The 21,688-nt window shown below is 57.2% G+C and overlaps 2 protein-coding genes across 2 annotated transcripts; one reads left to right on the top strand and one right to left on the bottom strand.

The window, feature by feature from the left end:
• Positions 1-765: 765 nt before the first annotated feature.
• Positions 766-7,730, top strand: LOC121166839 (protein Jumonji-like; the record flags this gene model as incomplete). Its single annotated transcript, XM_040996139.1, has 9 exons — positions 766-995; positions 1,083-1,153; positions 2,032-2,146; positions 3,677-3,782; positions 4,301-4,483; positions 4,813-4,943; positions 5,464-5,647; positions 6,426-6,533; positions 7,419-7,730. Coding segments are annotated over 9 exons (1,311 nt in total), but the record flags the coding sequence as incomplete, so codon positions are not given.
• A 2,126-nt stretch (positions 7,731-9,856) lies between these two features.
• LOC121166840 (dysbindin-like) lies at positions 9,857-21,024 on the bottom strand. Its single transcript, XM_040996140.1, has 4 exons — positions 21,001-21,024; positions 17,645-17,800; positions 11,005-11,148; positions 9,857-10,246 (listed from the first exon to the last, which is right to left on the bottom strand). Exons 1-4 carry the CDS (start codon positions 21,014-21,016, stop codon positions 10,011-10,013), a joined length of 552 nt encoding a protein of 183 aa, XP_040852074.1. The 5' UTR covers positions 21,017-21,024; the 3' UTR covers positions 9,857-10,010.
• Between the last annotated feature and the right edge of the window lie 664 nt (positions 21,025-21,688).

Here is a 21,688-nt window from a genome sequence, read left to right as displayed (position 1 = left end):
GTCTCCTGAGACTGCCAGTGTGTCTCCCAGATCTCCCAGACCCACAGCCAGTCTCGAATGTGATTGGCCTGGGTGGCAGTCCGTCTTCCTCTTCCTCACTTCCTCCAGGCTGGCCCTGTGTGCGAGCTGGGCTCACAGGTGCGTGCAGGTGTGGTCAGTGCATCAGTGTCCAGGCGCCAGCCTGGAGCGTCACGGGCATGACAGCAGGAGCAGAATAGGATGTCTTTGGCCATTTTCTATCATTGCTTCTTAATAAGAGCAGTCTTTCGTATCGGAGACCTTTCTCTGTACGTGTTTACTGGCAGTGTGCCCCCTGGTCCATTGTTAGAGCGTGCTCCGTGGCATGTGTGCCTTCTCATTGCTGTTCCGCTGTCCCAGTGCGTCTGTCCCCAGACGCCAGTGCCCAGCAGGTCTGCTTTTCTGTCTTGGGATTCAGTGACTCCGGGCCACTGTTACCGTGCTCTGTGCCTGTCCCTTCCCCGAGTGTAACTTATTCATGTCTTCTGGGGCATCCCTGTTGAGTGTGTGTCACAGAGGGCTCGGGTGCCAGGTAAGATTCCTGTCTGTGCTGCTTGAATACTTCAACTAGGTCATGGTAGCATGGTCTTCAAAGGCACACTTTTCTGCAGAAAAATGTCCAAGTTTCTTCCTAAGGGATTTCCGTTTGCTTTCATGAGGCGTATTCTCCAGTCTCTCTGGCATCTCACGTAGCTTTGTTGCTCATCTGGGGTCACCCCAGGGCTGCCTACCCATTGATGCTGTGGTTCTTTGAGGGGCGGGGGGAACAGGCGGGCAGGGTGTGTACCAGCTAAGTGCTCTGCCCTGCTGGAGGCGCCCTCGAGCTATGGGCTGACCCGCCACTTCTTCCTCCCACAGCAAGAGTACTGGAGGCTGGTAGAAGAGAAAGACTGCCACGTGGCCGTGCACTGTGGCAAGGTGGACACCAACACGCACGGCAGTGGGTTTCCGGTAGGGAAATCCGAGCCGTTCTCAAGGTAATTCCGAGCCCATGTGCCCTGCCCTGAGGCCTGGGAGGCAGCCTTCCCTGCTGGCAGTAACCGCTGGCCTCTTTCTCTCTGTAGGCATGGATGGAACCTCACCGTCCTCCCCAATAACACAGGGTCCATCCTGCGTCACCTCGGTGCTGTGCCTGGTAAGTGTGGAGCAGAGTGGACCATGCCTTCCTCCGTCAGCACAAGGGGCTCGGGGTGGAACGCCCAGATAGGAAACGGACACTGTGGATACAGGCTGGGAACAGTGAGCAGGACTGAGCAGCCGGCGGGGGGGCGGGGGGGGCTCAGCATCCAGCTTAGAACCTTGACATGGCTTCCTTCAAGCACCTCAGGCTCCTGCGGCCACAGCCTCGCGGTGTGCCTCGCGCAGTGCAGGAAATGGCAAAGGCAGTGCAGGCCATATTGGCCTCAAGTGCAGGGCCCTGTGAGGAGGCAGCTGAAACTGGGCACTAAGGACCCATTTCTGATCTGACTCGGAGCCTGTATCCCACAGCACCTTCCTTTACAGGCAGGTCACTTTTCTCTAGCCCAACCCTGGGGCCCTCCCTGTGTCCAGCACTGGTCCTTGATGGACTGGGCACCTCTTGTCAGCGTGCAGGTGGGTGTGCCAACCCCATGGCATCTAGAGTTGCCTTCCTGGGTGGGGCATTCTTGCTGCCCCAGGGAAATCGGATGTTCTGCCATTTTGAAGGTTGCTGGATTCTTGGTTTGGTTTTGTTTTTTAAGAATTTTATTTAGTTAGTTGAAAGGCGGTTATAATATGCAAAGAGGGAGCAACAAGAAGATCCTATCTGTCCGTACAGCAGCATGGACTGGGCTGCATCTTCACAGGGGCACCGAGCCAAGCACATAGGTTCTCCTTCCGCTGCTGTCCTGGGCACATGAGCAGGGACGTGGATGGGAGGTGGAGCGGCCGGGATGCACACACACAGGCAGCTGCTGAGCTGGGTGCACCATAGCGCTAGTCGTGTTGAGCTTTGACTGCGCCCTCTGCAATGCTGCTCCCACTGTGTTTCAGGAGTGACTATTCCCTGGCTCAACATCGGCATGGTCTTCTCTACCTCATGCTGGTCTCGAGACCAGAATCACCTTCCGTACATTGACTACTTACACACTGGTGCTGATTGCATTTGGTGAGTATGCCTGGTCCCTGGGTGCCCGAGCTTGAAGGCCTCCGGGCTGCGGGAGGGCAAGTGGAAAGGGGACGGTAGGCTGTTTCCCAGGGCCTGTTGGCATCCCTGCTTGCCATGGAAGTGTTCAGGTTGCCACAGGATATTGTCTGGGAGTTGCCTTTTTTGTGCCGACCGGTCAGTGTCTTTTTGCCATTGCTGCTAATAGTTAACCCACGGTTTTGATTCTGGGATGATGATTTTTGCATTGTTGATTTTTAAGTTTAAGATCAAGCTGTTGTGGAGGCCAAATCCTCAGCTTTCCTAACGAACCCTGGCTGCATCTTGGGATACCTCGCCACAACCAGGGCCTGCCTCCCTTCAGTGGTCGCAGCCCAGGATTTGGGGAGTTGTGGAGGCACAGGTGCGTCCTGCAGACGTGAGCCCTTGCAAGGCACAGCATGCCTGTGGGTCGCGGCCTGTGGCCTGAATGCTGCTGGATGTGACTTCTGTTCCAGATTCCACACTGAAGTCACAAATCGATGACACCATTTTAGCACTTTTGAGAAGAAAAAGCATTTGAAAATACAATGGCACGTTACTGAGTCCTGGGAACCAGGCTCTGACCTCCAAGGGAGGGGATCTGACACACAGCCAAGTATGCTGAGGGTGGGCTGCTGCGGTCTGGGGGTCGAGGGCAGGTGTCGGAGTCGCCGTCGCTGTTCTCCAGCAACGCTGTCTGCAGTTTGGTTTTCACTGTGGGTCCATAGTGAGGGCAGCCCAGGGTCCTCTCTGGTTCCTCTCTGCCCCCATGTCCTGCGGCGGCCCGGGGCTCAGGGCTGTTAGCACCAGCCTAGTGCAGCCCGGGCCTCAGAGCTCCGCGTGTGGTCGGTGTGGACAGGTGGGCTCCTTGAGTCGCTCCCGAGTCCTCTGTGGGTTAAACACCACTGTTGCTAACACTCCTTCCTCTCTCTCCTCCTCCTGCTAGCTGCCTGAGGCAGCCCTGTGGCCACACCAACTGCCAGGTGGGCTGCAATCCCAGACCGTGGCTTAAGGGGGCTGAGAGGCAGCTTTCAGATGGCAGGCAGTGCCCGGGCTTGACCCCTTGCCCACCTGGATTGGAGAACTGCAGAGCTCTTGTCCTTCTCCTGGCCCAGCTCCCACCTGGGCAGGCCCTTCTGGAGCTTCCTTAGGGATCTCTGGCAGGCAGAGGGCGCCCTTCTCGAGCAGGAGGCTGGTGGGGCTGGCCCTTGGGTCTGGTTCAAATTTACAGGGTTTTCTCAGCATCCGGTTTTGGTCGAAGGGCTTTGGCTGACAGTGTAGGTCAGATGTAAGGAAACTTTGAGTCTATATGTTGCGGGCATGGCTACGGTTTGGCCCCCTGTCAGGGAAAGACACCTGTGGGCGTGGTGGGAAGGGTTGGTTCCTGATGCCAAGCCAGCCCTGGCACTGGTGCATGGAGCTGGAGCTGCCTGTCCTGGGGAGTAGGGATGGACCTGCACCAGGAGAGTGACTGTTTGCGTGGGGCCTTTGCCCATGTGCTCTGCACCCCAGGTATTGCATTCCTGCTGAAGAGGAGAACAAGCTGGAGGGCGTGGTCCACACCCTGCTGCAAGCCAACGGCACCCCTGGGCTGCAGATGCTGGAGAGCAACGTCATGGTATGTGTACACCTCCCCAGGCACCCACTGCCCAGCCTCACCCTCCTGCTGGACCTGCCTTTTATGGGCAAAGATGACAACATGAAATGAACCCCCTTGTGGTCCCTAACGAGCACCAGGAACAACTCCCACTGCACTGCACGCTGGGGTGGCCAAGGCAAGGGCCTGCATGTCTGTGGAGGGCTGCCAGCAGGGAGGAGCAGCCTTCACTCGGTACGGAGGTCAGGCGCACCGAGCCCAGGGCCTCTGGCTGTGTGCAGTCTGCCGCCTTGGTCCTGTGGCTCCAGTGTTCAGGCTGCCTGGCACGTGGAGGATGACAGGGGCCTCATCTGACTCCAGAGAGGAGCCCAGCAGCTGCCAGCTAGGACATTGTTGGCAGGGTGGGCTTCAGGAAGGGGCTCCTAGTGGTCCGCTCAGCCTGCCTATTCTGTGATGTGTGCCAAGCCTGTGGAGAGCAGGTGCGGGTATGTGGGGACTCTGGGCATGGGAGGGAGCTCAGCCCGGCCTTGTCTCCCCAGATCTCGCCAGAGGTGCTTTGCAGAGAGGGCATCAAGGTGCACAGGACGGTGCAGCAGAGTGGCCAGTTTGTTGTCTGCTTCCCGGGCTCCTTTGTGTCCAAAGTGTGCTGTGGCTACAGCGTGTCCGAAACGGTGCACTTTGCCACCACTCAGTGGACAAGTATGGGCTTCGAGACTGCCAAGGTAAGCAGGACCAGCAGCCACCCCCGCCTATCTGTGGATGGACATTTGCGTTTTGAAATCTGTCTTTGAAATCCTGAAGTGCTTGCTGGGAGGCTCTTGTAGGAAAGCTCTAGATGTGAGCTGGTGTCAGGAAAGACCGAAGTGTGACCCTGCAGGGTCCCAGGAGCAGCTGCTGCAGCGTGGCACCAGGTTCCTGCCAGCACTCCTACAGGAGGGGCTGTGCCTTGGCCTGGGTCGCTGCTCTCTCCCTTTAGGAAGACACTCGCTGCCTGTCGCCTTTCGTGCGGACAGCTGTGTGCTGGCCTGATGGGATGTGACTGCTCTCTTAGGAAATGAAACGTCGCCACATAGCCAAGCCATTCTCCATGGAGAAGCTGCTGTACCAGATCGCACAAGCAGAAGCCAAGAAGGAAAACGGCCCCACTCTGAGCACCATCTCGGCCCTGCTGGACGAGCTCAGGTGAGGATCGGCTGGCCTGGGGAACAGGGCTGGGCCAGCCTCTCTGCCGGGGGTGCTGGCTTAGCTCCACGGTGGGCTTTGCTGATTTAGCTGTGCTTTGCCCAAGCAGGCCATGAGGGGTTTAATGGGGACCCCAGTGATGGGGAGTGGAGTGGAAATCAACCCAGAGGGCCTGGCTCCAGGAACTCTTTGTCAGCCCATTTGTGGGGTGTGCATTCAGGCTTGAGTGTCTGTTGAGAGCGGGAGAGACACCCCAAGTTCACTGGTTAGTATGGCCTCCCGGGGCTGTGAGCATCACTATTTCTCTGCCTGTCCAGAGAAATATTTTTCTGCTCTGGGCCTGGAGGTGTGTGCACCTGCTGGGACCACTGGCAGAATCCTGCCTGAGGGATGTGGGCCCTTGTGGCGGTGTGGGGGTACTGTGGTCCAGTGGCTGCACAGAGGGTCCCGGCAGGCTGTGGCAGCTGCAGGCAGGTCCTTGGCAGAGCTTGCTGAGCGCCGGCCTGTGCTTGTCGTGTAGGGACACGGAGCTGCGGCAGCGCAGGCAGCTGTTTGAGGCAGGCCTCCACTCGTCCGCGCGCTACGGCAGCCATGACGGCAACAGTGCCGTCGCGGATGGCAAGAAAAAGCCTCGAAAGTGGTTGCAGCTGGAGACGTCGGAGCGGCGCTGCCAGATCTGCCAGCACCTGTGCTACCTCTCCATGGTGAGGCCTCGGCGCGGCTGCTGTCCATCTCGGGGGCCCCGTACTCTGCTCCTTTTTTTTCTTGGGAGGGAGGCCCACCAGCCTCAGGTTGCAGCTTCTGTTCAGCTACGAGACCCCTCGGCCCCTGAGCACATGGCATACTTGGTTCAGGCGGGCTTTTCCTGTCTTTGCAGCCGCTTGTTTCAGGCTCCAACTCTGCAACCCTCTATTACCATGATGGTCGGCTTCTCTCCCTTTGCTGCTGGCCTCCCTCACCCCCCGGTGGAGCTTGTTGGGGCCAGTGCAGCTCCTTATGGGCACCTGCCCGACCAGCCTGGGGCAGGTGGCACTCTGGCAGCGACCCTGCCAAAGCTCAGGGCCCTGGACTCACGGGAGCACCCCACAGCAGGCAGCTTGACCTCTAGGCTGCTTCCCTTTGGCTGCCTGGAATGAAGTGAAAGTGGCCACCTCCCGCCGACAAAGAGAAGCTTGGTGCGGTCTCGTTTGCCATGAGTCAAAAGTGCCAGGAACTCTTGGGGTGGTGCTGCGTGCCCCTTCCGTCCGTGCTGGATGTCTGGGTCCTGCCTGCCCACATCCCCCAAACTCCCCAGGCGCCCTGTGGGGCAGGCCTCAGCCACTTCCCGTGGAGGCCCAGACGTTACAGCAGAGGGGACAGCCAGGGTTGCTGGTCAGGTTGGGGTTCTCCACGTACGCAGTGCTCTGGGGCTCACAGAGCCTCCAGGTCTCCCTGGCAGCCATGTGGGCTCCCGTGACCTCTGCTGTCCTGCCCCCCGTGCAGGTGGTCCAGGAGAACGAGAACGTCGTCTTCTGCCTTGAGTGTGCCCTGCGCCACGTGGAGAAGCAGAAGTCCTGTCGGGGTCTCAAGCTGATGTACCGCTACGACGAGGTGTGTCAGGCAGCGGTGGGCTCTGTGGGGGCCCTTGCAGCCCCGTGGGGAGGTCCCTGCTGTCTGTGGTACGCCCCTTCCAGCAGCACCTACATCCTCTGCCTCCGTGGGAGCCCTTTAAAGCGGGGGCAGTGCTTCCCATTTGTGGTCGCATTCTCACGGATCTTTTCCTGGGGCACGGGCTTGACCAGCTCCCCGGACCAGCCCGTGGGGCCACCTAGGGCCCTGCCCCACCGAGGGGCCTTGCTCTGTGCTCTCCCACCTGACCTGGCAGCTGGCCCCTCTCAGCACTGCCCTTGAGGGAGCCCATTCCCCTTCTGGACTGCGAACTTGGTCCTCTCTTTGTTGGTCACAGCCGCTTCCCTGCCAGGCACCAGGGCCTGTTAGACAGTGACGGTGTGGCTGTGTGCTCCCTTCTGGTCATCCACTTGTAGGCCACCCAGCAGGCCAGGCCCTCGGGGCGCTGCGCTCCCTTCCTGTGGCAGCGCACAGCTGCCCCAGCAGGGCACTGGTTGGCCTGGTGGGCAGTGCAGGGGTAGTTGACCTTGGCGTGAAGAAGCAGGGAAACACATCTCTGTGTACTCTTAGAAGATGCCTCGCGGAAGCCACCGGCTGCACGAGCGTGGAGTACCTGCTTTAGGGAGCGGGTGGGTGACAGGAGGGCCCAGGCTTCTTGACATTCAGGGTGGCAGAGCAGAGCCAGGCAGCCTCTGCAGTGCAAGGCTGCCCCTGGCTGGGCCCCTCCCGTTTAGAGGCCTTATCATCACCAAGAGTGGGGGTGTGTGTGGGCCTGTCACAGCCTCCTGTGACCTGCCGGCTGGGGTGCACTCCCCAGGCAGTCCCGGGGCCATGCCTTGAATCCGTCTTCTTTTCTGCCCCACACAGGAACAGATCATCAGCCTGGTCAACCAGATCTGTGGCAAAGTGTCCGGGAAGAACGGCAGCATTGAGAACTGTCTCAGCAAACCCACACCAAAAAGAGGCCCCCGCAAGAGAGCGACCGTGGCCGTGCCACCCTCCCGCCTGGCGGCCTGCAGCTCATCCAAAAGTGCTGCGGGGGCATCATGAAGATGCCAACACCATGCTCGATTTCTATATATTTTTTGTAATTATATTCTAGTTTGGAGTACTTGCTGTAGGATACAAGCTGTCTTTGCACTAGCTCTAAAGAAGATTTTCTTCTGGTTTTAGAGAACTAATTTTTGTTTTAGCATTAAACTGTTGAACCATTGTTTTTGTACTTAGAATACCTAGACACTGCAGTCCGATCGGAAGCTGCCGTATACTCACTGTTTTCAACCCTTGGGGCTGTATTAATTTGTATCGCCCCTGTGGCTGACAAAAGCCTTTTTTTGTTTTGTTTTATTGTTTTGTTTTGTTTTTTGTAACTGTTGGGGGGAAAAAGGCTTTTTAACCCGTTTTTGAAGAGGGTGAAGTTTGGAGAACAAAATTTTAAAACATCAGTCATGTGAGCAGATTTTTCTAGATTGGAAAAGGGATAGGACACACACACACACACACAGAAAACTTGAAGAGGAACGGCTTTGCTTCGGCTGTCTGTCCTTCTGTCACGTGCGAGCTGAGTCTGTATTCTGGAAGCCGGAGGAGCCCTGTCGGTGTGCTCTGGCATGTGGCAGCTGGAGGCGGACTCTGTCCTGGCCGCGTGCGCAGTGAGGAGACTGGCGTGACTCGGTTCTCTCACCAGCACTGCACTATGCATCTGTCTGAGGAAGGAGGGGCGTGCGGGAGACCTGTGCCTGATTTCATTAGGAAATCCATTCTGTTATTTTTGGTGCTGTTGGCTCCTTTATCAGAAACCCTTCAATAATAGCATCCCTACAGAGGGAAAAAAAAAACACACACACACACACACAAGGAAAACCAAGTGGTGGAAGCCCGGAGCGCTTCTGCGTCACCGACGTGCAATCTGACATTCCATCCTCGTCTGCCCGCTCCCCGTGTGCACCCGACCGTCAGCATTAACCCTCTCCAGTCCTTCCCTCTGTGATCACTCGTAGAGCCACTAGGTCTGCAGTTCTTTCTGAATGTGAAAATGCATTTGTGCTCATCTTGTCTATTTTTCTCTTCATGTTGTAACAAAAAGGAAAAAAAAAATAGAAAAAAAGAATCCCATCCCTTTTGTACATACGCCTGTAAATTGTTTTAAATACTTGAGCCTTTTCTCAGTGGGGGCGGGGCGGGGGGAGAAGACGAGATGAAGAAAAGCCTTACACTTCAGTTTCTTCATCGTGGCGTTGGATGCTTACAGGGTTTTTCTTGTAACGTTGATAAGTGCTGCTTACATCACTGAACAACAACAACAGAACAATAATGGAGTAGCTGTTGCCCGTCTCCGCTTGTGTGTACAGTATGTGTGGAATAAAAAAGGGAAACTGTTTTCACAAGCTGTTCTTTGTTTCATAATTGGATTCATCGATCCCGTAGCTACCCATATTGCACTGAGCTTGCCAGTGGTGACTGCCAGGAACGTTCTCTGATCCACTTTGTTGGTCGTCGTTGCGGAAGACTGAACTGTTTTGGAATATTTAATAACAATGACATAAACAGTCAAGTGTTTGCCAATGTGGTTGTCCAGTGTTCTGGCCTTGCTGTGTCCCCTTGCTCCACAGTGACTTCTGCCTCTGGCTTACAGGTTGACGTTTAATTTATTAGCGCTGCTCTGCACCCTCCCTGGGGAGGGGAGACGTCATGTGGTTTTATTGCCAGTTTTTGTTTACTTTTCAGCTTTGTACTACAAGGTTTAATAATAAAAAGACATTTTTTGGACACCTGTCTGTCTGGTGGAAGCTGAATGAGTGCAGCGAGCTGTCACGGTGGGTGCCGGCGTGGACCTGCCACGGAGGGGTGCCACTGCTGCTGCTGGAGGCTTGTGGGGCCCCTGCTGCCGTGGGCGGGGTCTGCATGGACCTCCCCGGTCCTCCCCAGTCCTCCCCAGTTCTCCCCAGTCCTCCCCGGCCATCAGGAGGGTGCTGGCGATGCAGGCCTTGGCCTTGGACCCACACGCGTGTCTGAGCTGGAGTTGGGGGCTGGCCTGCTGGCCCAGTGGTCAGGTTGGGATGGCAGAAGCGTGGTCAGAACAGAACCTGACTAAAACTCATTACATGTTGAGAACTAGAACTTTCTACATGTGATGGGGAGGTCATTAATACTCTCTGAACCAGGACCAGGGAGCCCACTTTCCCACCCACTTTCCCTCCCGCGTCCTACCTTGCTGATGCCAGGCTCTGCTTGGGGAACCTCTGCACTGGCCCTCTGGCTGTGGGTGCCCATGGGCCTTGGCACAGACAAGCTGGGGACTCCTGTGGTTTCAACTTTGCTTTATTCACAGCTCTTTCAGTCAACTTCTCACACATTTTTGGCAACTGTAAAAACCAAGACCCTCTATAGACAACCAGACTTTACAGGCGGGCTTGCGCTCACGCTCGAGTGTCGTTCAGTGTGCACGGATGTCCTGATTCAGGAGTCGCTGTCGTCGCTTGCCTCTGTGGCTGCCTTCCCGTCAGAGTGCAGTGTGGCCAGGGCCGTGTCCACCTGCACGTCCTCCTCATCCGACTGCACCATGGGGCGTGCGCTCCCTTCGCCCGCATCCTGCGCTGCCGAGTTGCTGCAGGTGTACGGGGAGGAAGGCGGCTCAGTGGGCAAGTGTGAAGGATGTGGAACCTCAAAGGTGATGCACGTTTGGGGTTCAGGCCCTACAAGGAAACGGAAAAAGAAACCTGTCATATGGTATGCCTTCAGGTTGCCATGGGCAACAGCAAATGGGTACAAGAAGATGGCATATGCTACTGTTGGTGGGCACTTGGGGTCTGCAGTGATGCTGTTTACCATGCAGCCTGTGCCAGGCCCCTGGGGGTGTGCGTCTGGGCCAGCCCACCCAGCAAGCCTGGACTGATGGCACCGGCCACGCAGCCCCTCCCACACCAGCGCCACGGCATGACGGCCGAAGTCCGCCCACCCCGCAGCTCTCCTAGGAATTCCAGTTTCTTTGGCGGCTGCACCGTTTCCGTGTTGTGCGCTGCCAGCAGCACGGCCCACACAACCCCTTCAGTCAGTGCTATGCCCCTGGGAGGATGAGGGTGGGGCCCCAAGGACCCCCCCTTTCTGGGACAAGCCTGCAGAAGCGCAGGGAGGGGATGTGGAAAACCACGGTAAGGAGGAACTTGACAAGGGGCTGAGGAACGCTGGGAGGGAAGAAGGTAAAGGGTCCAGGGAGCGGTGAGCGCAGCGAAGAGCCGACAAGGCACCTGGAAATGGGGGACAAAGCACCTAAACGGGCAAGAGCTGGGCTGGGCACACCCAAGCCTGTGGGCGAGGTACAAAGTTTACCTGAGCCTTGCGGCAGCTGCCCACACTCCTGGCCTTACACCTCACACTGGTTTGAGATGGACAGGTGCGGGCTGGGGGTGGCTTCCCTTTGGGGGGCACGCAGCATTATGATGTCCTTGAGTACCTGTGACAGGAGACTGCACGCTGCCCTCTTCGCCGCCGGAGTTCAAGAAGACGTCCAGGGCCTCCTGGTCGGAGATGTCCATGAGGTCCATGTGCTCCAGCATGTCCACGTTCACCTCCATGGACGACATGCTGCCCATGGGCTCTGCAACACAGCAGCACACAGTCACACCCGGCTCAGCACTCACGTGGGCGGGGAGCCTCTGTCAGGGCCATGTGGGGCTTTTAACATCGTTGCGGACCACGCGTACTGAACCTCAGCCTGCCACTGCCTGCCTGCGGTACAGCCTGCCACCCATCGCCACCTTCAAAGGGAACTGAAGTGGGCACACCTCAGCCTGCAGCTGGACCCGTGTCCCAAGTCCCCCTTGCTCACAGCTCTGCCTGTTCTTTGCGTCCCTTGGTTTACAGGCACTGCAGGCACGGAGCAGTTCTCGGCGGGACCAGCAGCAGACACTCGGCTCCTTTTCAGCCCGCGGCCCACTCCGGTCGGCTGCCAATGCGGGTTCTCCCCGCCCTGGTGGTCTGCACCGCAGCAGCTGCGGCTGGGCACTCCTTGCAGAGAAGGCACCGGCCGGCACAGCAGGCTGCCAGGGCGCGCTCGGAGCATGGCCAGGCTGGGCAGCCCACAGAGCTGCGGCAAGGCCCCTGCAGGTTCCACAGACACGTTCCAGAAGGGGGCGTGCACACGTAACCCTGGCTCTCACAGGAATAGGAACCGCCAGTTCCGACCCCACGTGGAGTTCACGGCACACTCGGGTCGCAGAAAGCAAACTGCAACCATCCCTTCCTGCCCACACTGATGGACTGCGAGTGACGTCACAGGGCTTCCAGACAGGAACAATGTAATCGCTGGATTCTAGAACTCCAGGCACATGTTCAATAATTAGAGCCCAGTAGAAAATAAACCAAAAGCCAAAGCAAGCTAAGCTGTGCTCAGCAGCTGGGAAAGAGGATGCATGTGCTGAACCCTGCGTAACAGCGATGCTCGCCTACACCAACGATGGACACAGCACCCAAGACAAAGATGCAGAGAAAGGCAGCCAGAGGACGCACCTGCCGACAAAGGGAACTTCTGAACAACATGTGAGACAAATGTCGTCTCTAAGATGTCATTTAAGATGCACTTCAGACCAGCAGAGCCTGCCTGAAGAAGGCGTGCCTGCTGGCAAAGGGACTCGAGTCGGAGAGGGGTCCTGTGCCGACCGGAGCTGCACAGGGGCTGAGTGACGGGTGGGCAGTCTTGGACACAGAATCACGCAGAGTTCCGCTTGACGAGATGGAGGACACACTGTGCGCATTCGAGGTTGGGGATGGCAGTCTGTCCCAGTGGACGCGCCCACGCTGGCGGCAAGCCCCGGCCGACCGCCAGGGGGCGCCAGGCCCGCTCTGCCGTGGTGCTGATGCAGGAGCATCTTCAGGGGCCGATCCTCACCCTGATCCCCACGGGGACTCGGGGACTCCTGGGCAGCCTCCACGACCCCGGAGGCTGCTGGTGGGAGGGCTGCATGAAGGCTCCTCCCGCGGCCCGGTCCCCAAAGCCCTGGCGCGGTGGCCGCTCTGCACGGCTTTCCTGGACTTTGCCTTCACTTCAGGTCAGACTGCGACACCTTTCTGAAAAGGCCAGAGCGCAACCGAAAACGGCAGAGAGAAGTGACAAAAAAGCAGAGGGAACGCGTTCAAGAAACGTGGCTGAGGAAGACAGTCCTGACGCGCGGAGTCTGGAACTGCGAGGAGACTGGGCAGCTACCGGCCCAAGCTGCTACCCGGCTACAGCGCCGCTCCCAGCTGCGTCCGGCAGGCGCTACTGACATACAAACACTCAGACACATTAAAGGACTTTTTAAATGTAGAAACCTGTAATAAGCCTATAATAAGGCAAATAATTTAAGAAAACATACAAGTTGAAGAAATTCAATCATAATGACAAATTTGAAACATCTAGTTAAATATCAAAAGGATAGAATTCACCTAAAAGTACTCTGCAAGAAACGCATACCTTTGAGTGCCTTATTAGAAAACGAATGCTGAAAGCCAAGCCCGCGCCTTCAACACACCCAGAGCAAATGTCCCGCACAACGGGTCAGTGGCCACCCAGGTCACCTGCTCTGCTGCCAGCCTCCGGCTGACGCACCCGGGGGAGGTGGCAGGGAACAACACCCAGGACGCGGCTCCTTGCCAGCCACACCGGAGACAGGGACAGGGTCTGGAGCCCCAGCTTCAGCCCGACCTAGCCCCAGTGAGGGCAGGCCTTGGCGATGGGAGCCAGCAGGTGGCAGATCGCTCTCTGCCTTTGAGATAAACAAACAAACAAAAAAATAAGCCTTTAAACACAGAGAAACGTCCAAAGAAAGCAAAGCTAAAGAGAAGTTAATCACCATGGAGAGAAGTTGGTTTCTTGGGGAGAAAAACTTCAAAGTGAGGTGGTTCCGGTAGGACTCACTGAACCAGAGAAGAGGCACAAATGAATGACTTAGCAAAGCCGAGCCAACCTAGCAACAGAACACAGCCGCGCCGGGAAGGCTTTCGGCGCAGTTTACGGCAACAGGCAAAACGAACAACAATCAGTCGGGTAACCAAGAGGCGGCACGTCCTTCGGCAGAGGTCCCTGGGTCCAGGCAGGGCCCCACGCCAAGCTCGGAAACGGATGCTGATCAATGCGCACCCACAAAACCACTGGGATCCCCGAGAGGCCAATTCTCCCTCAACCTGGAAACTCAGCCTAGCTGGGTTGAGTCTTGGCAAACAACCTGAAACCTCAACGCTGGCGCAAAAGCATGAAGAGCTGCCAGGCAGAATACGGAAAAGAGCAGAACTGCAGGGATAAGACTTGGTGGAGTGCCCTGCTCACCTGGAGCTGGGACTTCCTGAGACGTGGAAGTACAAGCCATCAACACTACCATGGATCGAGCCGATGGCCCACACAAGCACAGCAAGGCCACTCCGAGACACACCAACAGAACTTACCAACACCAACGCTGAACCGACTCGGCGAAGATGAGTATCAAACACCCAAATGAAAGTGACAAAGCTGTAAGGATCTGACGTATCAAGTGCTGACACAGATGTCACTGGAAAATGCCCACACACAGCTGGGAATGCTGTAAGTGGCACAGACCTCTTGACAAGTAACGTGCCAGCATCTAGCAAAGCCGCACACACACAGCTGACCAACAGACATGCATGCCATGTTCGGTGACCAAAGACACAGAGGCCACATGACCAGGAAGCTTCCATCCTCATGCCAGCAGTCTCAGTCCCCATCTGAGCCCTGGTACACAAGCAACCGCCAGAGGGAGGCGCACGAGGCCGCCTCGAGCAACCTGCACCAGTGCGTGGAGGTGCGCTCAGGCGTCGTCTGCAGTGTGAGGAGACAACCCTTGGAGACGCACCTTCACCTTCGGAAAGCCATGTGAGAACATGACCGACGCGTCCGGGCTGACACGGCTGACATGGATGCTGCCCGGGGGTCAGGTGTGAGAGCCGGATGAGGCGTGTGTGTGCATGTGTGGGTGGCGTGTCAGGCAGCGCTCGTTGCGGGGGAGCCTGAGCTGTACAGATGGGGCGCTGCTGCAGCTGGGGCAGTGGCGGGGAGAGGCTGGGGACACTGCTGGCACCAGCACATCTGTGGCCCATGGAATAGCGCAGGACACGGCATAAAAAGCGGAATTAAATACACTGCCATCCAGAAAGGGGCTGGGCGCCATTACTGTCACCACTTTGCTGGGTATTTAAAACACTCCTTACTACACATCAACGACGACTCTGAAGACTTACTAAATAAATAAATAAAGTTTATTTAGAGTCCTAAATAAAAACCTCCCGGGGGCCAGGTATGCCAGGTTACAGTCATCAGGTGCTAGAGTGAGTCTTGGGGACAGTCTGTGGGCACCAGGCCAGCTGCATTATGCCACTCTTTCTATCTTATCCAACTGGACCACCAACTCCGGCCCGTGCCCTGGGTACCTTGGGCATCCAGGGTAGTGTGCCTCCCTGAGCACCGGGGCAGGCTGGCCAGGCTGCTGGTTCAGCACAGACCAGGGGGAACCCGAGCTGGGAGCCTGGGGACACAGGTCACGTGGTAATAAACCAAGGCACGGTGTGACACACTGAGAGCCAGCCTGAAGTAGCAGCTTTTCTGAGAAAACAGGAGTGATGGCAGCCAGAAAGACAGGCCTGGGCCAGGGTCTCACCGAGCACCCGACCCCGTGCTGGCAGTGCTGGTCTGTCACACCTGTGCCGGGCCGCATCTGGCTCCGCTCTCCCCAGGCGCCCCTTCCTGGGATACACGTCCCACGGCGCTGCTCCTGCAAGTGAGGGGCACGCAGGCTGCTGCTTCCACGTGACTCTGCAAGGCGGTGTCCGTGCAGCGACTCCACCAGGCTCTGCTATGCTAAACTAAACCTTCCTGGGTTCACCCCTGGAGACAGAGACACGGTGTGAATCCCGGCAGAGGCCCGGTGGTTGTGTGTGCATGACCCCCAGCTCCCACAAAGCTGAGAGTGCAAACCGACACCTCCTGCTTTTCCGGGTAGTGGCAGCAGGAGCCTGACACCTGTTCTTACCTCAGTGACCCAACCACCCTGTAGTGAAACAGGAAGCAAACTATCCTGGAGCTGCTGCTCAGAATCCCAAAACTGCCCCGCCCAGTTGAGCTGGTCGCTGTTTGACAAGGATTCGCCCTCTGCCTTCACTCCCGCAGCTGCCATGTTCTGCCACGACTACGAAGCTGCTGCAACATTTCTGGGGCTGGCGGACCAAAGTGCACACATCCCGTGCGCGATGGTACCCTGAGCAAGCACACATCCAGGCACTGAGCATGGAGGGCCTCGCTGGCAGCGTCTCCTTCACCTCCCATCCTCTCCAGAATGCACAGCGGCAGGCTGGCCACTGGGTGTGAGACTCAAGACACCCTATGTTTGTGTCCCCTCCCATTTCACCTGCTGACGCCTGAGCCCTCAGCACAACGCTGTATGCAGTGGGGCCTTAGGAGATGGTGACTGACTGCCAAGGACACGTGTGGGTCCTTGGTACGGAAGTCTTACAGTCAGGGGCCGCAGCCCCTTTGGCCACACGTGGGCACTGTCAGAAGGCAGTCACCTGCCAATCAGGAGGCAACCCTCCGCAGACATCAACAGCACCTTGATCCAAGCAGAGCTCCAGACTGAGAGAAAATCGACTCGTGTTGCTAAGGTGCCCCAGCCAGCAGCATTCTGCTACAGCAGCCCCAACAAGGATGGAGTCCTCAGCTCCAGCCCGTCACAGGATGGAGGTCTCCAGGGCAGACTCCATGCCTCCCCAAGCCACTGGGTCAGCCACGCTCCACCAGCAGCACCAAACACTAGGGCATCAGCTGCTGGCACACGCCACTAGGTGGAGATGACTCCGAGCAGCGCGCTGCCGGAAGGTAGGAAGCTGCCAGCCGGCCGAAGAGCAGCTTTCCGTGCTGAGCTGCCCACCGGAGCGCCGCGGGCAGCCGAGGGTGCTGGCCACATGCTGAGCACATGCATGTGGCTCATCTGCATCTCTGCCTGCTCGCCTGCCTCACCTCTGCTTTCTCTCCCCGCTCCTGGGAGAGGACAGAGGATCATGGGAACGTGTGGGGGATGTGGCGTGCCAGGAAAAGGGATGAAGAAAAGGGGAGTGGGCTTCCGGGGTGCAGGAGGGTGGGTGGTAAGACACCCATGCCTACAGGAGGGCAGGGAAGGGGTACCCTGGCCACATCTCCAGTGTCCTGGGTACCGCTCCCAGGCCACAGCGGGGGGTGGCAGAGGAAGGAGTCCATTCCCCAAGTTCTCTCCTAGTCAAGTTTTCTGTTTCCACTCCCAGATGCTCCTAAGAGCCCCACGCACAGTGGCGAAGAGGCTCTGCGTTCAGGAAGGGCCCTGCTCACCCATGCACGCTGTCCCTCTCCCGAGGAGCCAGCTGCAAGGCCTGCCCCAGGGTGCCGGCACTGCGCATGTGCAGACCCCTCCCCCTGTTATTCCCAAACAACACCGTGTGACCACTCCTGGCACAGGGCCGGCACCGTAGCAGGCACTACAGGCAATCAAGAGGTGACAGTGTGTGCAGGCCAACACAGAGGGGACCTGGGTGTTGCAGACTTTGGTAGCCTTGGGGTCCTGGAACCAAATCCACTGCTCCCACACCAGAGAGTGAGACGACTGCCTGGGTACACTCCGACAGTGACAACACAGCGTTAAATACACAGCCTTGCAAAGAATTCCTGTCAGCACGGAAGGAGCCCCTTATGTCTGAGGTTTCTTCACAAAGTTTGGGGGAAAACGCAATTAAATGTATGGTGCTGGGGGAAAAAAAAAAAGCCTTGAAATCCATGCATAATTTTGTTTCAAAGTGGGCGTTTTTCATGAAGTTTTCTGAGAATTCCCTTCAGGCAGGAACTTCAACCAACACTGACCCGGCAACAGCGCAAGCCTGTGCCGAAACACAGGGCATCCCGGGACTCAGTTCTCTTGTCTTTTTTACTTAGTTTTTTCTTCTACATTTTCTATCATGGAATTTGTAATTTTAAAATGCAGTTGAAAAAACGTCTTCAGCTAGAGACTGGGCGAAGGCAGGACAGAAGCCTGCGCACGCTTGTGCTCCGTCAGAGCTCGCGACCCCGGCGCCCCGCCACTCACCCCGGTGCCCCGTGATGTGCAGGTGGCCCGTGGACAGGTACTGCTCCACATCCTGCTGGAAGGCTTCCTCGAAGAACTTCTGCCGCTCCTTCAGCCGTGCCTGCTGGGCGTGCTCCATGTCCTGCACCCGCTGCGAGTGCTCGGCATCTAGTTCAGCTAAGGAAGTGGAGTGACAGGGGTTAGGGTCCGAAAGGGGACTGACATGGGCACTGGCTCATCCCCCCCGGCCCCCACGCTGCTTCCACAGCCGTCTCCTTGTTGGGTCTGTCGCACTGGCTGCTGGGTGTAAGCCTGATCTGCACACTGCAGCCGGAGGGGTTTGGGGGGAACGTGGAGCTGCCCAGCCACATGTGCCCGTGGCGATGTGTGCTCTGCTCCCACTGCTGCTTGTCCACGCCTGTGTGCAGGGGCATGGGCTCACAGGGTGCAAGGAGCACAGGGCTGCAATTAGTGCCACTCAGGCCCTGGCCTTGCAGCGGTCATGCCCTCACACCCCTTCCAGCCCACCTCCGCTGCGGCCCTCCAGGTCCCACGGCAAAGGCCGTGCCTGGCATCCCAGGTGCCCCCCAGCAGCTGGCAGAGCCCAAGTCCAGCAGCCGCCTCGAGGTGACACTGCAGACGTCACTCTGAGGACAGCCCCAGGAGGTCGCATAGCAGCCCACACGTCCTCTCCCGCTGGCAGACTGACTCTGCTCGCTTTTCCTCCCGCACTGCCCGTCCTGCCTGATGTCCAGCCACATTCTCAGAGAACACTGGAGCCTGAAGCAGCCCTGCTGTCCGAGCTGGGCTGCCCAGGACCAGGCAGGTCAGAGCACCGTGTCCTCAGGCTGTCACCCGCAGGCACATGGCGCTGGCCACATACTTCAACAGACTCCTGAGGGGCAGGAAGTGGCAGAGGACCAGGAAGAGCATGGCATCCCTGCGCGCACACATCAGTCAGTTCAGTCGGTTGCCCTGCGCTTTCGCCAGCACACGGACAAGGAATTCAGAGCGCACTCAAAAAGACAGAGAAGACAAAACCGAACAGAAGAGGACGGCTCTTCACAGGCTTTGCCTCAGCTGTCACAGTGTCTGAGCAGAAACTGCCTGACTGCCAAGTGCAGCCGACCGAGTCGGCCCTGAGACAGCAAGGCTGCTTCAAGCACTTCAAAGTTAGGTATGCCAGGCTACGCAGCTCAACAGCAAAGATCAAGGTAGAAGCCTTCAGAGGAGTTCTAATTAGAGAAGACAGGAGAGCTGTAACATAAAAATGTCACTTTTCTAGGACTCAGACTGCAAAAGTTCAGTTTTCTGATGTTTCTGGATTGTAAATCCTACAGTTCATTATCTTAGCTTTTCTCTGTGGGAATCTAATCCAATCAGGGCTCAGCCCTCAGAGGAGAAAGGGCTGCTGGGCCCAGGACCTTAAAATGACTTGAAAAGGACACAGGCAAGCAAAACCACGCTGTTCGCTAGTTCTCTGGAACACCCCGGTGCCTGTGACAGCCACGTCTCGGTCACATCTCTGTCGTGTCCCTGGCTGTGCCCTCAGCTGCTCAGGAGGAAGCCTGTGGCAGCCCGGACTGGGAGCTGGACTAGGAGCTCTGCAGGCGGCGGCTGGGAGAGGCGCCCCAGCCATGCGTGGGAGAGGAGGCACAGCGTGTCCGGAGCCACCTGCCCCGCGAGCGGTGGACACGGAGGCACGGGGAAGCTTACTGTGCCCACGTGTGACAGTGATCACTCACGGGTCTAAACTGCAGAGCTCCCTCTGCAAGAAGCAGTGAACCTTTGTCCACATTTCAGACGCCATGTTCGAATGCTCTTCGCATCCCCTACCACCCTGCCGAAAGCCACACAAAAATGTAAAGAACTAAACCAATGGCGATAGGATGAATACCACCACCACCAGGACCATGCAAGGTAGTGCTGCCAGTCACTCTGGCTGTCCTTGGGGGGCTCTGCAGTGCTCCCCCAGCCATGGCTGACGGCGGTGTCCCCGTGGCCACCACCACCACCCTCACATGGCACCCCCAGGCACGTCTGACGGCGGTGTCCCCCCAGCCACCACCACCACCCTCACAGGGCACCCCCAGACACGTCTGATGGCGGCGTCCCCCCAGCCACCACCACCACCCTCGCATGGCACTCCCCGCAACAAGAACCCTGCTGCCACCACGACCTGGAACAATCCCTGGAGCGGTAGGCACCCAAGACAGACATTTTTATTTTTAATTCATCATGCTCTCTTCAGGAATAACTTCAAGTTCCTCTACAACTAAGCTTTTCAACAGAGCTGACAGAGAGAGAGAGAGAGAGAGGGAGGATCTAGGTGGAGGAGGAAGCCGCACATCCACATTAACAGATGTGAAGAGAACAATGCGACACACGTGGCCAAGCACGCCAGGACTCGCCACAGCCTGTAAGACACACAGCACAGCTTTTCTCATTCAAGACCAAGAGAGACTTGAGAATAAACCTCAACACGGGCAACTGACGCATGTACACTCTGATGTCTTTAGAGAATTCTGTGACACTAAAATACAAGTGGCATGATCAAGCAAGAACTGAGAAATCTCTATACATCCCTAAGCAAATCTGTAAATATAAACAAATTAAATGTAAACGAATGTAAACAAGTTAAACGGCTACCATAAGGCTGCACTAAATTCCTGTGACAAAATTTTAAAAACTGAGACCTACTAATTTTTCTAGGCTACTGGTTGTTAGAACTGCTTCTTTGGAGGGCTTTGTCTGTCTGTTTTATTCAACGTGTCTTAGCCATTAAACAGGTGAGAAAGGCAGCAAGATACTGTGTGTACGAGCGTGCGGTCTTCACCATCCACCTACTGAAGGCCATCTGGGCTGTTTCCACCGCTTAGCCTGCAGGAATGCTGCCTGAGGAGCTGGAACTGATGTCAGGGAGTGGAACTGCTGAGCCCTCCAGCTCTGAACGGGATAACCAGGCTGCTCTGTGGGGTGGCCACCCCAGGCGGCCCTGTTGCCAGCAGGTGAGCAAGCCGCACCCCTACCCCAGTACATGCTGTCCCTCTCCCTGGCTTAATTTTCTTTACATCTGGATTTAATACAGTATATCCGATTTCAGAAAGAAAAAAAAAACTTTATTCTGAAACTGAGAATTTGCCAAATGATGCTTCCAACTTGAAGCCCCATCCTCCGGTAACCTTTCACAATGACGCCCATTCAGCTCCTCCGTCTGCTCCACCCCCTGCGCCTCCAACAGAGCAAGTGAATAGAAACGTCTCAGATTTGGACCACAAAAATACCATCAGGAACTGTTTTCCAAGAACAGGAGCTTTTTAAGCTGCAGTTTTAAGATATCCACTTCCACCATGGGTCTCTACACATCCAGGCGTCACCTGTCATTAGCTTCATGCATGATTCCTCAGCGCACCTGCAAGTGTTACAGAGCCCAGACACCTCAGAACCAGCAGCTGGGAAACCATCCCGGCCGAGCCAGAGCCCATGTACCTTCAGAGGAAAGCAGAACGACCATCTGCTCTCCAGCACACGCCTCCTCCCCTCACTTGTTTATCAAGCACCAAACAGACCCACTTCTTCCAGAGGCAGCTGGGAAAGGCTGAGCCTTACCTGGAACCTGGCAGTGGAGAGTGGTGGCGGGATCCGGGCCTTCAGCATGAGTCAGCCTGCACACAAAGGAAGCACAGCACTCCCCAGCTGTCCCTGAGCCGGCCTGGGAGCGGCTAGGGAAGGGCTGTTTCCGAATCCCATGCCACAGGAAGTGCTGTGTTAGTGTCCGTCAATTACCCTGAAGCAGACACCCGCGAGCCGGAGCACTAGTCAAATCCAGGCTGCAGCCACACGGTGTGCCCAAGCCCTTGGCCACAGTCAGAGGAGGCCTGCCTGTGCCCCGCCACCAGTCCCAGAGCTCCAACTACCCTGCCCGGGAGCGGGCAGGCAGCCCTGCCCCAGAGCTCCATGTACCCTTCCCCGGGAGCGGGCAGGCAGCCCTGCCCCAGAGCTCCATGTACCCTTCCCCGGGAGCGGGCAGGCAGCCCTGCCCCAGAGCTCCATGTACCCTTCCCC

The sequence above is a fragment of the Ochotona curzoniae genome, unplaced genomic scaffold (assembly GCF_017591425.1).
Source record: "Ochotona curzoniae isolate NIBS_2020 unplaced genomic scaffold, NIBS_Ocur_1.0 patch251, whole genome shotgun sequence".
NCBI lineage: Eukaryota > Metazoa > Chordata > Mammalia > Lagomorpha > Ochotonidae > Ochotona > Ochotona curzoniae.
Note: the sequence above shows the minus strand (reverse complement) of the source record. Positions and strands in the feature narration are given on the sequence as shown.

What these genes read in the sequence shown, in the direction of transcription:
- LOC121166840 (XM_040996140.1), bottom strand. An exon ending in GCACATCACGGGGCACCGGG is followed by an intron (nt 11,149 to 17,644) that starts GTGAGTGGCGGG and finishes GCTGTGTTGCAG; the next exon opens with AGCCCATGGGCAGCATGTCG. An exon ending in CGTGCAGTCTCCTGTCACAG is followed by an intron (nt 10,247 to 11,004) that starts GTACTCAAGGAC and finishes GTTTCCTTGTAG; the next exon opens with GGCCTGAACCCCAAACGTGC.